The following is a 17135-nucleotide window of genomic DNA, read 5'->3' on the forward strand; positions in this document are numbered from 1 at the left end:
GATGATGATGGCTTATGTAACTAACGCTGCATAAATCCTTGCAAGCACACACACACCAGCAGAGGCCCACGGAATCCTTGTATGTGTTTTATGCAGCTGCTTAACTATTCAAATGACATTTCTGATGTTTCCATTTTTTATTTCTTTCCCCAGTCTATGTCTGTCTGCCTGAAGCTGTTTTGTATTGATGTATATGGGCGGAGGGTAGTTCTGTCTGAAACCCTCTTTCCATTCTTCTTTTTTTTTGGCGCACTCGTGCCTCGTGGTGCTGCGTGCTGTCGACACTAACAAGCAGCAGCAAAAGAACCAGCAGCACTGCCAAAGGAATGGACATTAGTCGTTGTCATCAACACAGCGTGTGAGCCAAAAGGAGTGTGAAGGAAGGGGATTGGAGGAGGCTGGTAGGTAAGGTGAGGTAACACACACACAACCGCACTAACACTTACACAAGCACTTCTATTTCACTTCACACACGGACACGTTCTCTTAGATTTGGCCCGGTTCGGTTGGCGTTGCTTTTGGCTTTGGCTTTGGGCAGCGGTTGCGATTTTGCTGGCGGTGCTCTCGGGTGCTGCTGCCTTCGTTGCTGTTCATCTCACGTCGATGGACCATTTTTGACTGGCTTCAAATCGAAGTGGCTGCCAGCCTGCTTGCCTGCCAGTCTGCCAGTCTGCCAGCTATGCCAGCAGCAGCCTTTCGTTTTGCTGTCCAAGAGCCGAGATCCTACAACGGTCTACGACTGTTCTCTGCTCTGTTCTTATACTGAGAGAGCCAAAACATACTGCTCTTGTTGCATTTTGCAGGCTCACTAGGCCAAGAAAAACGCACGTGAGTCGGAAGGGATGCCACATGGCAGAGACACTCCATAATTAGACGGATATGACAGAATATGGAAATACTCTAATTATTACTGAGTGCTGTGTATATAAAAAATAAATATTTTATATGAAAACAATTATAGAGTTTTATTATAAATTTTGTACGTTTAATATGGATTTTTCTTTTATAAAAGTGAAAAATTGTTTTGAGGAAAATTCATTATTCAACCCATAACCAATTTATTTATGCTTTAATGTATAAATTTTAAATAAAAAACTCTATTTATGAAAGGCCACTACTTTATGAAAATTCTTTAGATTCTTTACCACACTGATTAATTCAATTAACCAAGCTCATTCTTTTATATAATTTTTGAAAATAATGGCAACGCCTAAAAAGATTTGAATTACGTTTTTTTTACCTTCTCTTATACTTTAATTTCTCTCTGATTCGCATTGTGTTCTCTTACAGCGCATGCTCTCTCTTTCTCTTTTGGGCCAGGATAACTAAGCACTTGGAGCAGCAGGACAACAAAGGGAATTCCACCAACAATCGGGAACACTCGCATACATATATAGACCACCACAAGACCAAAACTCGTTTAGTTGCCGCGTTGACAACTTTGTGGCAGGCAACAAACAAACTCACCCACACACACACACTGACACAGAACCACTTACATACTATGACAAAATGTCCACAAGAGGGCTTCCTGTTGGGTCCTGGGGGAAAGGTCCTGCAAGTGCAATGTGAGAAGGCAAATGCATCTTCTTCGCTGGCAAGTTGGCCTGAGCATTGACCTGCTTAGACAGGAGGGAGATTTATGCTGGCCGAGCGGTAACAACAGTAAATGGCAAATAAATCTAACATTAAACTTCTGACACTGTCTCGGCATGGAGCCACGAAGCCATATCCTGCCGTTTCTCTCCACTTCCGGCTGGAATCTGTCTGCCCTGTCAGCGGGTAACAAAGAAGGCGGCACTCAAGTTAACACACATGCACTTACACAAGTAAAAAATAATGTAATTAAATTAAATATTTATAATAAATAAATAAGAATGTATATAAAAATATCAATATTATGCCAACGTTTAATAGGTATTTTTATGCCTTTAAAGAATATCGTCTTTCAAAAGAAAGTAAATAATATTAAGTATTGTTTTATCCTAACCCCTGAATATCCTTTCGCAAACTCTGTTAGTCATAACTTTCTCTCCGTGTATATTTACATTATATTCGGATGGAATTTATGACCGCCCAGCACCTTGAGGACCTCTCACTCCCGGCTGTTGTGCTTTTCCGAAATCTTTTACAGCTCGGGAATAAATAATGATAATAATTTTTTGCGCTCTTTGCCAGTCCGTTGTTGTTCACATTTCTCACAATTCTTTGCTATTCTTATGACAATGTCAACATTTCTTTTGCTTTTCTAATGGAATGACAAAGGCACAACGAAGGACGCCAAAAATTTTGGGGGGGAACCCCCATTCACATACCTTATGATGGATATATATGAAGCTATATGTATTTTCAATCGGTTGTTGTTCTGCCTGGCCAGCTATGCATAGCCATAAATTTTGGTTGAAGCATTCCCTAGGTCGAAGGCTACGGGCAGTCCCAAAATAAAGCGGATAATTTCTGATGCTGACACGTAGAAGCACACACCACACCCGCACACTCGCACCACCACAGGGAAAGAGCTCACGCTCACGCACACGAACAGGATTGCCAATTGTTGTTTTCGCCTTTTTTTGTTTGTCATTTAACAGATTTTTTGTTGTCCTTGCTTTGCTATTGATTTCTAATTTTTCCTCCGTAGGCTTAATAAAAAATCTTTGCACCACATGATTGTATCTCTGTAGAAATTTATCCTCCAGTGTGAGTGGGTGGATTTTTTATTATGTGAGCGTGTGTGTCGCATTGATTTCGTAATTTATGAGCGTTTTGATGGATTGCGCAAATAATTTTTTATGTTTATTTTTGAGTTTTTATTGTGCAACCGCTTGTGGCTGCCGTTTGGGTTGTCACATGGGAGTGTTGTGGTTTTCAAGGGCTCCCTTTTCTGAGTCTTTTGGCTGCCATTATGGACCACATTTCATTTGACTAAATTATGGTACTCGTGGGCCCTATGTATATATATGTAGTACGTACTACGTACCAGAACAAATACAGAGTTTTTAGCACTGTTTTAAATATGAGGGTTAAAAAATGTTTAAAATAAATACTTGAAAAATAAATGCAAGCATTAATTACATCACACTCAATTAATGTTCCAAACTGGAATCATGGCAATTGAATATAATGTAATTTGAGCATGTGCCACTGCTGGTTTAATGTTTGTTTAATATTTAATGGTTACATACGACGTCCGCGGTTAGCTAATTGAGCCAAACGCATCTGCGTAATTAAATTTTCAGACAGCAGCCCATAAAAATAAATCTACAAAAAATATGTAGCATCCAAATAGGGCAGAAAAAGGGAAAATATCGTGCGGCAACTTGGTTAGCATGGATGAGTTCAGGCCAATTAAACGTTGAATCAATATTGTTAAATCCCCTTGTATACACAAAAACCCGCACACAGTTATACGGGAAGCCTGGCAAACATTCCAGTATTAATTGATGTTCGTGTGTTGTCGGCATTTAAATAATCCATGAGGAACACGTATGCGAGTCTTTTCCCATATACCATACACCAAATACCATATAGAACATGTACCGGCGCTTAAAGCCATTTAAGAACTAACCGGTTAGGTAGTTACTCCTGGCAACTGCTAACCTGGGAAGTCCTGTTCACATGCCGCATTCGAATTTACATTCACACATTTACATTGTAATCGTATTGGTTGGAGCTTTGTGAACCTGGCACGTTGACTACATTTTAATGTTGGTAAAAACTCATTTTGAATGGACTTCAATGGCAGTGGGCCAATAGTTGTTTTGCGGTTTCCATTTTCCCCTACTATGTGTACTATTTAGGCCACAATATAAAGGGTGTTATAAATTGAGGTGGCCAGAGGGGGTGGGTCGCCCAAAGGCTTTAATTAAAACTCAAAAGCCAGAGGCTAAACCTAAGTACTGAGACTATTTTGGGGCTAATTTGTAATTATTCACAATTAAAAATTTCTAAAATTAATAGCAGGAGGTACGTTGAGAAGAAATATATTAAACCAAGGATCTTTAAAAATGTAGGTTTAAAAAGTATATTCTTTTTGGCTTTCTAAGTGGAAGTTTATAGGCAATATAACATGGAATACAAACAAAGCTTTAAATTCAGACTCCCCTAGTATTAACCTCTCTTAGGTTAATAGGTTTGTTGTTTTGATAAATATAAGGTACATGTTGTGCTTATTTATACTAATAAGTGCTAATAAAAAGACAATAAGATAATGTCTAATGATGGAAAATGTAAATACTATCTTTAAAAAGTGCAGTTCAATCGTGCGAGTATCATTTCAGTTACCTTTCTTTATTTACGAGGAGGCATCTTCTTTAAATTCGGTACACTTGAACTGAGAGTGAAAAATGAATAAAGCCCAACTATCCATCAGTCCAAGCACACACATTTCCATGCAAATGTTTATTTGTACATATAAAATATATATATCGGTTTTTTTTTTTTGGGTCAGCGATTGGAAAAGCCTCTGTGGCAACATTTGGGTGCAAAATGCCCTTGCCTTTGCTTGGCAGCGGCACTTAAGGCCAACAAATACAAACAGGCATAATAAAATAATCGATGCTTTTAAAATTTGCATAAGTTTGGATACCACAGATGCTACACAAGAGGGGCCAAAGGAGCTGGGCCACTCCGGCCCCTTGAATTTCCATATCCCATTTCCCACATTGCGCATACGCCGTGTGGACAGATACGCCGTAAACCTGAAGACGGCGACCTGTGGTTGGCAAGTTCGTGGGCGTTCGATTTAATTGTGGGAATTCGGCGTCTGCCACGCACCCATCACATGGCCGGTCCTGGCTCAAAAGTTGAATTTTTAAGCAACTCAAGGATTGTATACGGCCATGTGCGGGTTTGAGCGAAAGTTTCAGGGGCTTCGATGAAAGAAGTGGCCTTGTCCGGCCGTGGGAATTTTTTTCTTCAAAGTACACGTCCTTATGTACAGTCTGTCCACCCCGGTGAATGGGGTTTCGATTCTCGAGCAAAGCTTGTTAACCTTCCAGATTTCAAATTTCATTAACGTTCGCAACGCCCTGCTGGCAGGTTATATTTGTTCTCGTTTTTTAAATCATTTAAAATCGGTTAACTATTTGGCAAAGCCTTAGTGATACAATGGTGGCATAAAAGTGCACAAAGCTTGCACTTAAATCTAAATCGCCAACAAATAAACAGGAATTAAATATTTTGTGTTTTTAAAAGCCAGTCGCCAGGTAAACAAGTCATTTTAATCTAATTAACGCATCGATTTAAACTTCATTTTTCCATTATAAAACATTACAAAAACATATAGCATATTTTATGAAATTATCTGCTTATCATGTGGCATTTATTTATTTTCTTCCAATTTATTTTTATTCTACATATATTAAAATCATCTAACGAGGAAACTGTTCATTTCCACAATATAATGTCGATTATATTTTATAATTAAAAGAAAGACATTTTTAACAAAAAACACATATAAACATTTTTTGATTGCACTTAATGCAAATTTTAATTAATTTACCATTCGAAACTATACCATATGTGCCTCCATATTTAATTTTTCCCACTTGAAAGAAGCATAATCGTAATGTTTCTGCTTTAAGCTAAATAAACATTAATCATTGCCTCATGCACAAGTGCATGAATAAAACATGCGAAATCAATTAATTTTGGGGACCAGGGATTTGTTCTTTGCGTTCCCGCTCGAACAAAGCGCCAAGTGCACACACATGGATAACAGCTAAGACTCTTCCCGACATCCCACTCTCGTTTAATCCATCTGATTTAATTGCTAATTAAATTGCCGAAAATCTCATTAATTTGGAAACGACATTTTCTGACACTCCACAGAATGACAACGTCAATGCAGCCGAGCAAGTATACGGGCCTGGTGGCCGATCTGATGCCCAACATTAAGGCCATGAAGTACTCGGGCCTGTTCATGCACAACTTCACGGGAGGCAGCGCCTTTGTTAAGAAGGTGTACTCATCGGTGCACCTCGTCCTGCTTCTCCTGCAGTTCGTTTTCATCCTTGTCAACATGGCTCTCAATGCCGAGGAGGTGAACGAGCTGTCGGGTAACACGATAACCACCTTGTTCTTCACCCACTGCATGACCAAGTTCATCTACCTGGCTGTCAATCAGAAGAACTTTTACAGGTAAGCCGGATGCTTAAGGTGCATGTTAATTGATTTCGAAGCTCATTCATCAATGCTGGATTAAAAACATTACGAAATGAGAGTTTTAGAAATTTTATTGATGATTAACATCGCTTAGACTCTAAGGAAAACTTTCTAATAAATGATTAATTTTGTTTCATTAGCTTGGATAGGATTAAACTGATCCTGTGCTTTATATTTCTATAGGACCCTGAATATATGGAATCAAGTGAACACGCATCCTTTGTTCGCCGAATCCGATGCCCGATATCATTCCATTGCTCTGGCCAAGATGCGGAAGTTATTCTTTCTGGTGATGCTGACCACTGTTGCCTCGGCCACTGCCTGGACCACGATCACCTTCTTTGGGGACAGCGTCAAGATGGTGGTGGATCATGAGACGAACTCTAGTGTTCCCGTGGAGATACCACGACTGCCGATTAAGTCATTCTACCCTTGGAATGCCGGCCATGGTATCTTCTACATGATCAGCTTCGCCTTTCAGGTTTACTACATTATCTTCTCGATGATCCACTCAAATCTGTGCGACGTCATGTTCTGCTCTTGGTTAATCTTTGCTTGTGAACAGCTGCAGCATCTTAAGGGCATCATGAAGCCGCTGATGGAGCTATCCGCCTCTTTGGATACCTATAGACCCAACTCAGCGGCGCTTTTCAGGTCACTTTCGGCAAACTCTAAGTCAGAACTTATACATAATGAAGGTAAGGATTTTTTTTTGTATTTTTCCTTTTTTGGAACGGAAAGTAAGGAAAATAATTGAACATATTTATCAATTTAACAAATTTTTTCTCTGGGCCCCTTTAAAATTTTGAATACCGCATACGAACGAATATATGACCCCCAGCAACAGATATATCTTTGCCAGTATTCTTCCGATTCTTGAGCGGAATACCTTAAACGATTTGTACACCGATTCTCCACCAATCTGCATCAAAATCTATATGCCAAAAAATGTTTCAATTTTTCGTCGCATTTTCGGATGCGTTCCTTTTTTTTTAGTATTATTCATTTAAATCTGCATCAGTTTTTAAAGAAGGAATTATAGTTTACAAGAAAATAAGCTTTGAAGTGGAATATTACAAGCTTTTTTTAATTACAGAAAAGGATCCTGGTGCCGACATGGACATGTCGGGGGTCTACAGCTCGAAAGCAGATTGGGGTGCCCAGTTTCGAGCACCCTCGACGCTTCAGTCCTTCGGCGGGAACGGAGGAGTGGTGAACGGAGCTAATCCCAACGGGCTGACCAAAAAACAGGAGATGATGGTGCGCAGCGCCATCAAGTACTGGGTGGAGAGGCACAAGCACGTCGTGCGGTGAGTCGATTCCCTGCAAAATTCTAAAACCAAAATGCAAGAGGGCTCTGGCTACTTTGAGGACCTAAATGCGGATGCAGAGTGCGGCAAATCCATTTGCTGGGATTGCATCTCTGGGTACTCTAATGGGTTGGGCGGTGTGGTTTATTCCTGGTCTGAAAAGTCCATGCCCTCAAATCTAATTGCAATCAACGGATGAAGAGATGAACACAATATCTGAACAAACGAGATTCTCAATCGTGAATGGTCCTTTTTAAGGAATATATTTAGTACGGCTTTTTTATGAGAAAAATAAATTTTTCATTAGAAACGGGTATGGTGTCAATATACAAACAAAATTAAGTAATTTCTGTTTGCAAAAGCTTTAAATTATGAATAGTTAAAAGTGTTTCTGGGGCATCCATTATGTATTCGAAAGTTGGAAGCAGCTTGTTTGACTTACTTGATTATTTCCTCAAATGCAATCATTGTTGACGACACTGGAAGGACTGCTTGGTTGGGGGACCCAGGGGAAATGCCCTTATTTATTCTGCCGACAGCAGTTGGCTTAGTTATTTGAGTGTGATTGTGGGTACGGGTGGTTGTTGACCAACTTATTGACTCGAGACCCTGTGTTTTGCTTTTGCATCAAGCCTGGTTGCTGCCATTGGCGATACCTACGGAGCTGCTCTACTGCTGCACATGTTGACCTCAACCGTCAAGCTGACCCTGTTGGCCTACCAAGCTACCAAAATCACTGGAGTGAATGTCTACGCCTTCACGGTTATTGGATACCTGGGCTATGCCCTGGCTCAGGTGTTTCACTTTTGTATTTTCGGCAATCGTCTGATTGAGGAGGTGAGTTTCTACAGTTAGTGAATATGTAAATTGAACCTTGAATTTTGAAACTAAGTACAAAAATAATAAAACTAAGCTATTTCTTAAAATAATGTTAAACAAAATGGATTTAAAATGTATCCTTTTAAAGTAAAAAAGTAGAAATTAGTTTACTTAAATGCTACTCAAGCTCCCCTAGCTTATTCCCTTACCATATTTCCATATTTCACAGAGCTCATCTGTCATGGAGGCTGCTTACTCCTGCCATTGGTACGATGGCTCCGAGGAGGCCAAAACCTTTGTCCAGATCGTTTGCCAGCAATGCCAGAAGGCTATGAGCATATCCGGTGCAAAGTTTTTCACCGTCTCCCTGGATTTGTTTGCCTCGGTATGTTGTATCCAATCACCATCCGATTGAAATATAAATCACAATTCACTGCAACTGTTGATTTTTATGTTGTAAACTTTCTCAGGTTCTCGGTGCAGTTGTCACCTACTTCATGGTGTTGGTGCAGCTCAAGTAAGCTGTCGCCAGAATTGAAAAATTGTGTGTGCCAGGAGGAAAGCGATTGCCAAGGACCCAGAGTGCTAAGCCGACCCATCCAACCCAGTCACAGTGCCCATTACCCCACCACACTCCACTGCAATCAGCAATATTATAGAGCAATTATAACGCAAATTATATATTTTATACCGGCGCTGAGAGAACCTTGTGGGACATCATGGAAACATACTGGGGCAAATAGAAGCCAGAAAATATTTATCGATTTTTTACACGTGTAGAGCTTTCAATGTAAACTCAAAATGCTAACAAAATAAATGTGTAGTGACGATGCAAGGATGTGCATATAAATGGGGTGGATGATTAATAAATAGTTTTATGTCTTTAATGGGTATATGATTTTCTACTTTATTAATTAATGCTTAAAAATTATTCACTTTTTGTAGCTTTCAATTATGACAAGAAGAACGAAAGGCATCTCAAATGCATTATGATCCTATTATTAAATTATAATCCAATAATGAATTGCATTCATTAACTAGACACGTGTGCAATGGATTTAATGGTCCAGACGGAGATAACACGGCTCACTGACTTGCATGCCTGTAGCTTTTCTCGGCAGATGTGCAAAACGAATTTAATTGAATTTGAATTATAAATTCAAAACTCTCGTCCCGACCATATTAGTTTTGCTCTAAGGAGTTGCTTTTTGGCAGTCACAACCGTTGCCGAAATAATGAGTTAGCTTGGCAAAATAGCAAAATAAGAAAAAAGCAAGCTTAAAACAATCATCCGCAATTGCAGGCAACAATTAAACGAAATGTGGCAAAAATGTAATTCGGAATCACACTCATGTGTGTGAATCTCCACATAGCCATCTCCATCTATTTACTGCTCTTATGTGTGCATATACACATATATATTTTTGGCGTTTTGAAAGCGCACTTTATAGTTTTTCAAATTGCCCAACTGGGCTGAGTTGAAACTGAACCAACACAACAAGAAAACGCTACACAACGCGAACTTTTAATGCGGCCACGCTCTGTACATTCGGCCAAAGTTTTTATTTCTTGCAGCTTTCATAAAACAAAAACGAAAAGCGAACTGAAAAGTGACTATAACTAAAACTGCGCCGAGAGTGTGAGTCAGGTGAGGTAAGATGAGGTGGAGCGTAGAAGTATCCGCCAGATACTTACCCCCCCATACACCCTTGAACACCACCTCATCCCCAACCGCTTCTTACTGTTAATTTCTTTATTGCGCAGACTTTCGTCTGCCAATGAAAGTTTCTTGACTTTGGAAATGCAACAACAATAATAAAAACTACTTAATTTATAAGTCTATGGTTTAATTAGTTTTCTTTCCTTCGTGTCTTGTTTTTTTTTCTCGTGCGGGGCCACGGAGAGAAGTAACATCTTCCTGTTCTTGTCTGCACTTTTAATTATTTATGCGAATTTTTCAGCCCCATTTGCCAATGGCCAGCGCGATTTCTTTTCAAGTTTTCAATTTGGCGTTTAGCGAACAAAGTAATTAACATACCAGCATACCATACATTTTACCATTCCACTGTGCTTAATGTCATTTTTATAGAGCCCTAAGTACATTACCAGTTTATTTTACATAATTCTACTTTTTGAAAGCAATTGTTATTTCTTGGTGACTGTCGAATTGTAATGGGGAAATTAGGCAACAATGTGTTAATCTTCACAGAAATTTTATAAAGTTTTCTAAACAAAAGTTTTCAAAAGTAATAGTTTCTATTCTAGGATAAAAAACTACTTCGAAAATTATATTTGGTATAAATATATAAGAAATTCGACTCTTAGTAGATAGACTTGATTGAATACAACAATGAATAAATTAGATTACAATATATTACAATTCAGAATAATAAAATAGAGCAAGGCAGACAGAAAGTATTTTTTTTTCTATGCTAATTTTTCACTCGGTCTGAGCTATTCTCTTATCCTATAATATTAACAACTTTAAATATTAAAAAGTTTTATTGTTTGCTAAATTATACAAAGTACTCAAGATGCTATAGACACATTTGATTTATTTTCCTGTTGACCTAACCGTTACCTTTACGTTTCTTAGTTACAAGAAAAGGTATCGGCTCGCTTTGGTTACATGGCAACATTTTTTGCATTCGTCTTGATGTTTATTGCCACATTGGCCGCGTCTCGCATTGTTTGCTTTAGAAAAAGGGCAGTCCAAGTTCAATGCATGCAAAGTCAAAGTCGGAACCCTCCGCCTTCTTCTCTGGGGCCCCTCCACACCCCCTTTTGGGCGATAATAATTGCTAGCAATCAGCTAGTGGAACAATAAAAACCAAAAACAAGAAAATATAAAGACGGAAAATAAAAGCAACACGAGCAAAACGCAATGCAAACCAAGACAAAGTTATGGAAAATGTTCATTTTCATTTAAATGAAAATGAGGAAACGGCCGACAAGTTCAACGACTCACAACTGCTTAGTAAGAGGTAAAAACTCTCAATCCAAATCCAACTCCAATTCCATGTGCACTAAATTGCTTAATTGTGAAACGTGGAAAAAATATAAAGAAACAATTATGACAGAAATCATTTCGGCAAACCAGCGAATAATGCAATTCCGAGCCGATAGATTGGTCCACACACACATCTAAACGAAAGTTCATAATTTACTTTCGGCACGCACTTCGATCCGTGTGAGTTTATTTGGGGGGGCGTGGCACTGCTAGCTGTAATCAGCTTTTCTCGCCGCTGCCACAGAACGAAAGACTGAAGACACGAACTTGGGTTTGCAACTCCGCTAATGATTATGCCCAAAAACATATGTATCGTTAATTCGAATTTTTTTGTTTTCAGATTTGTTAAATTCCAATCATTAATATTACTTTTTGTTTAAAAATATGTTTTATAACTTAAAATTTATTATTTTGTTTCTAAAATAAATGCTAATCAAATTTTGAGCTGCGAAAGGAAGATACTATAGTAAAAAAAATTTTATTGTAAATATTCAATTAAAGTATACTTTGAATTTAGTTTTTTTTTTTGAATATTTTTAGAGTTTGATTTTTTGTTTGTTATGGTGGGGATAATGGACATTGTCTGGTGTTGGATACTGCTTGGCGTGGCTGGATGATCAGCAGCGGAGCGTGGCCAGTCTGCGCCGCTCATTGAACTTCTCTTGCGCAAATAGCGAGCCGGCAGACCCCTTTCCTCCTCCTGCTGCTGCTCCTCCGAGGAGCCAGCGTGTGCATTTTTCTCTTTGACCGATTTTCATGGCATGATCTGTTTTACGGCTTTCGGTTTTCTTTTGCCATTTGTTGTTGTCGCAATCGTGGGCCCCGAACCGCAATCGTACCTATTCGTGGATCATCGTGCTCGTCTCGTTGATCGTTCGTGAGTATTTAAGTGGGTCGAAACGTGTTTGCAGACATTCAGTTTCAGTTAACGTCTTGAGAGCTTCGGTTGTCCATTGTTGCTCATACGCCGCGTTGCCCACTGGATATATCAAATAAAGGATTACCTCTGACCACTAACTAACCAACACTCATTCTAACCAAGGTGAGCCAACCCCACATCCCAGACACTTAAAATATACACGCCCCCGTTTTCGGGGTTCCATTGACTTTGTCAAGCGGAGGATAATGCGTGGAATTTAAATGAGTGTGCCGAAAAATATTCGCGGTGAAGTGAAATACAAAAGAAGTTGAGGAGTTTGCGAGTCCATCCATTGCAGCGTAATAAATTCGACAAGGGAACAATAACTTGCATCGGAATTGTGCGAATAACTCAATTTAAATGCCAGAGAATAATAAGGAAGGCGATTTATGTTGTCCAACAATGGCTGTTGACACTTTCAAAGAATGCATAATATCTCCAAATATTTGCAGAATATCTTGCCTTGAATTAAAGAACAATATTCATTGACAGGGAGTGTCTTTAAATTTGTGATAAGACGAGTAACAAAGGGTAGTCTCTTCCCATTTTTAACAAAAGATAAAAGAATGCGCGAAATTATAATATATATTTTCGGCTTTATATTTAAATAAATTTATATAACTCTTTAAGCTTGGTAGCTTTTAGCCACTTATGGTGTATACTTTAAAAGGATTATTATTCATCATTAAACTAACTATTAAGATTTTAATCATTATGATTATTCTATTATTCTATTAAGATTCCCATATAATATTATTATATTGAGGCCTTCCATAAGAACATTAACTGAAACCAATTTAAAAGGCTTACCTTTTTCAAATTCTTCTTGAAAAATATCTTCTCATAATGTGACATTCCCACTTGTTTACAAGCCATTTCCTAAAGCACTTAAATGCTACCCGCGACGGATGCCAAAATTCTTGAAAAAAAACCAACATTACCAAACAAATAGGTAAACAGAACTATTGTAATGACAGCAAATGGCAACAGGTAGAGAGGCAGAAGATAAAACCTGAAAGAGACAGAAACCGAAAGCATTTTAACTGGAGCCGAAAGATCAAAAAACGAAAAATAAGTTAATAAAACCCGTTTGTGTCAGTTTTTCCAAACTCTTGGACGCTTGATTTTCGTTTCTTTGTATTTTGAGCCGTTTTGTTTTGCTGGAGATTTTCGCAATATTTGCAATTGAGTTCCAGGCAAGAAGGTAAAATTCGCAATAGACCATTAGCGCAACAACAAAACAACAAGAGCTGCTGTGGCAACAACACTAACCACACACAAGTGTGTGCACACCAAGCAATTTGAGTGTGGCCGAGCCTCCTCCAGTAATTGCAATTCTAACAGGTTGCAACTGCAACTGAAGTTGCATTTACAGCCGGTTGTTGCCACCACTTGCAGCATGTGCAGCACACATATTCCGTATAAAACGCAGTCAGGCTCAAATATACTCTCGGTCTGTGGCTCATTTCGAGAGCTTTTCCTCTTACCAGCGTCGATTCCAGCTGCTGCAACTGACCTCAATGAGCTCGATGTCTGTGGTGTTGCAAATTTGATAAATATACTCATAGCCGCACAAATAAGCCTTTGTGTGATTTTTCAAATCCCTCATCAATTCTGCCAAATGGCCAGAAGAAATCGGACACTCAGTAATGACTTCAGTAATCTTTTGCTTACTTTTGTCATTAACCAATGAGCCAAATAAACTTTGACCGATCAGAAGAGATTTATTATCTTGGAGCCCCATGGGAATATCAATTATTTCATGACAATAAGATCAAAATTAAGACGAAAATTATTAAAAACAAAAGTAAACAGTACGGCCCAATGAACGCAAACAAAGCCGCAAAGCGTTTAAGCCAAAAAAATTAATACTTAACCACTTATTCCGCTGGAGTTACTATCTTGAAGTCACTTTTCTTTATGGCAAGCTCGTATTGTAATTAAATATTCCCAGATTACATTTAAAAATATATTCGCTTACTTAAATGGCACAAATAGCTTTCGGACGTACTAGTTACTAACCTACACCTACAATGAAATTCGCTGAACCAAACCAAAATCCAATAAAACTAAAAGGGCCATGAAATGTTTCTGGGTCGGTGTCAGCTGCTTTCGTTTTGGGCCCTTACGCAAATTTTGTACCTCTGCTCTTTGCACTCGGTACACCTGCCCGCCGGAGAAGTGGGATGGCGTAAGGGGCGTGGCCGGAGTAATGCATATTTGGCCATAGCCCAAGCTAATGAATCGAGCCAGTGACGTGTGACCGCAAGCCTTAAAAGTACTAAAGACGAACGTTTTGAAAGCGCGCAATTAAAATGTCAAAAATAATCAGATATTTTGTATTACGCATTAGATGGAGTGGCGAAAGAGGAGCTAAAATATAGGGGTTTATAATTATTTATTTGTTTTTTTTTATGTAAAGACCTTAGCTTTTTTTGGAGTTTGAATTCAATCAATCTTGAATGATATTTATTCCATTTTCCCTTAGATGATGATGCTACACCCCACACCCGACCAGCGCGTGAGCATCCGCGAGGAGCTCCGCGAACCGGAGGATCCCGCAGACATTGAGCGGGACATCAAGCTGATCCGCGAGTGGCTGGAGACGCAGCCGCATCTGCCCAAGGACATGGATGATATGCGCCTGACAACCTTCCTGCGCGGCTGCAAGTTCAGCCTGGAGAAGGTCAAGAAGAAGCTGGACATGTACTACACTATGCGCAACGCTGTGCCGGAGTTCTTCTCCAACCGGGATATTAATCGCGAGGAGCTCAACATTGTTTTGGATTATGTGTAAGTATATATTATTTCTTTGAATAAGAGATAAAATATCTTGAGATTTTATTTTTAAATTTCTGATTATAATTTATGTAACTTCTAGGCATTGCCCCACCTTGCCGGGCATCACCCCCAACGGACGCCGCATCACTTTCATTCGTGGCATCGACTGTGATTTCCAGCCGCACCACATCTTGGACGCCATGAAGGTGGCCCTGATGATTGGCGATGTGCGTCTGGCGGAGGAGAGCGTTGGCATTGCCGGGGACATTTTTATCCTGGATGCGGCTGTGGCCAGTGCCTCCCACTTTGCCAAGTTCTCGCCCACGGTGGTGAAGAAATTCCTGATTGCCGTTCAGGAGGCCTACCCTGTGAAGGTGAAGGAAGTGCATGTGATCAACATCTCGCCGCTGGTGGACACCATTTTCAACTTTGTTAAGCCTTTCGTGAAGGAGAAGATCCGCAGCCGTATCACCTTCCACAACGATGTGGAGAGTCTCTACAAGGTGGTGCCTCGTGACCTCCTGCCCAATGAGTACGGCGGCAAGGCCGGAGGCATCGTCGAGCTCAACCAGTGGTGGAAGCAAAAGCTGGCCGACAACACCAAGTGGTTCAAGGAGCAGGAGGACAAGAAGGCCAACGAGTCACTCCGCCCCGGCGCCCCAAAGACCAGCGACGATCTGTTCGGAATGGAGGGCACCTTCCGCCAGCTGAACATCGACTAGGCTCGTTGTCCTTACCCCAAATCCAGCTTGTCTAACCGTGTATATTAGCCGCTCATTGTTTAGTCCAAGCTCATGTGCATGACTCTTGCTTAAATGCTTCATTTTCTCGCCAGAACCCATTGTTAATCTAACTTTATGTTTCTCATCAGTACATTTCAGTAATTACAATAAAGAATCAGCAGCATATTAAGGAATGAATAAATAAAACTATAGTCTGTTTCACTTAATTAAGTCAGATAATTATGATTAAGTTTAAACTTTAAACATGAAAAAATTACAGACCCACATTGTCAAACTTATTAAGGAATACATTTCCCTTGTTTCTCGTGTCAGGTCTTGTGTCAGGTCAAATAAGTGTTTTAGGAATTTGTACAAATTTCAGGCCTTTTTACAGGTAAATATATCTTTTTTATGTAAATTTAGTTGAAGAAAAATTTATTTTTAGGGCCGTGTTATTCGTCCTCCAAGTACTCTAAGCCTTTTATCATAAGCGAATCAAGATGCCCATGTCTGTTGAACGGCCCACACGTGGCAAGAGAATTGTTCCCTTGCAGTTGTCAAAAATTTATCCAGAGATGGAGACTGCTAGGCCGAAGGTTAACAATTCGGAGGACCTTAAGCAGCGCCTATCAATTCTGCAAAACCGGGTCAACGATTGGAAAGCCGTTCACAAGCAAGAAACCGAAATGAATATAAATTTGTGGGAATACCAAATGCATGAATTTTAATCATATGGTTAAGCTTTAAATTAATTAACATGGAATCTAAATGAGCGAATGTACTCCTTTCTTTAGTTTAAAAATATTACTTGTCAGGAGAATTGAGAAATAAATTATTAAAAAAGAATATGGGTCAGAGTTAATGACCAAAAAGAAGTGAAGTAGGTGAAGTATGGCTGCCAAAGGCAAAGGAAGCATTTCTCCACGAACGACCCATTAAATTAATGGCCAACGGAAAGGGGACTGATGCAGTGACTGGCCGATGCTTGATTGCAACTGCCACAATGCCACCCAACATACCCAATGGAATGCATGAGCATATTTCACTCGTCGCATGTCGCCACTTTGTGCAACATGCACGTTGATGGAGGAAACGGAAACTTGTCGCATCTCAGTGGGTGGACCTGCACTGGTATGGCGTAAGGGAAACCGGAAGGGCATAGCTGGAGTGGGAGCCGGAGCAGCAGATTCCACCCAGCTGACTTATTCCTCTGACATATTGGTTCCGTTGCCATTGTTGTGTGCGCATTTCGGCGTACGAAATCAAGTGTTGCCAACATATCGCAGTCACGACTATACTCGGACATGGTCAACTGGCTTTCAATGTAAAGCGCTTTTGCCCCTCGTTCTGTGGCAGGGTTTATTTGGAATTGATGGTCCGGGCCAGCAGAGGAATTGTAAGGAATTTGTTTG

General features: G+C 39.7%; 3 protein-coding genes across 3 annotated transcripts in view; 2 read left to right on the forward strand and 1 right to left on the reverse strand.

Annotated features, from left to right (window-relative positions):
- LOC6500037 (ras-like protein family member 10B) overlaps positions 1 to 753 on the reverse strand; it is a 37078-nt gene extending 36325 nt beyond the window's left edge. Inside the window, exon 1 of the mRNA XM_032449836.2 lies at positions 441 to 753. The gene's annotated coding sequence lies outside the window, so the exon portion shown is untranslated. The remainder of the gene's footprint in view (positions 1 to 440) is intronic.
- Positions 754 to 5000: 4247 nt separating this feature from the next.
- Positions 5001 to 9126, forward strand: LOC6500495 (odorant receptor coreceptor). Its single transcript, XM_001953308.4, has 7 exons — positions 5001 to 5204; positions 5830 to 6138; positions 6346 to 6860; positions 7259 to 7472; positions 8105 to 8309; positions 8521 to 8676; positions 8762 to 9126. Exons 2-7 carry the CDS (start codon positions 5831 to 5833, stop codon positions 8810 to 8812), a joined length of 1449 nt encoding a protein of 482 aa, XP_001953343.1. The 5' UTR covers positions 5001 to 5204; position 5830; the 3' UTR covers positions 8813 to 9126.
- A 3072-nt stretch (positions 9127 to 12198) lies between these two features.
- Positions 12199 to 15930, forward strand: LOC6500496 (alpha-tocopherol transfer protein-like). The gene is made up of 3 exons (XM_001953309.4): positions 12199 to 12343; positions 14709 to 15013; positions 15102 to 15930. The coding sequence occupies exons 2-3, from the start codon at positions 14709 to 14711 to the stop codon at positions 15721 to 15723; spliced, it is 927 nt and encodes a 308-aa protein (XP_001953344.1). The 5' UTR covers positions 12199 to 12343; the 3' UTR covers positions 15724 to 15930.
- The last annotated feature ends 1205 nt before the right edge of the window (positions 15931 to 17135 follow it).

The sequence above is a fragment of the Drosophila ananassae genome, chromosome 2L (genome assembly GCF_017639315.1).
Source record: "Drosophila ananassae strain 14024-0371.13 chromosome 2L, ASM1763931v2, whole genome shotgun sequence".
NCBI classification, from domain to species: domain Eukaryota; kingdom Metazoa; phylum Arthropoda; class Insecta; order Diptera; family Drosophilidae; genus Drosophila; species Drosophila ananassae.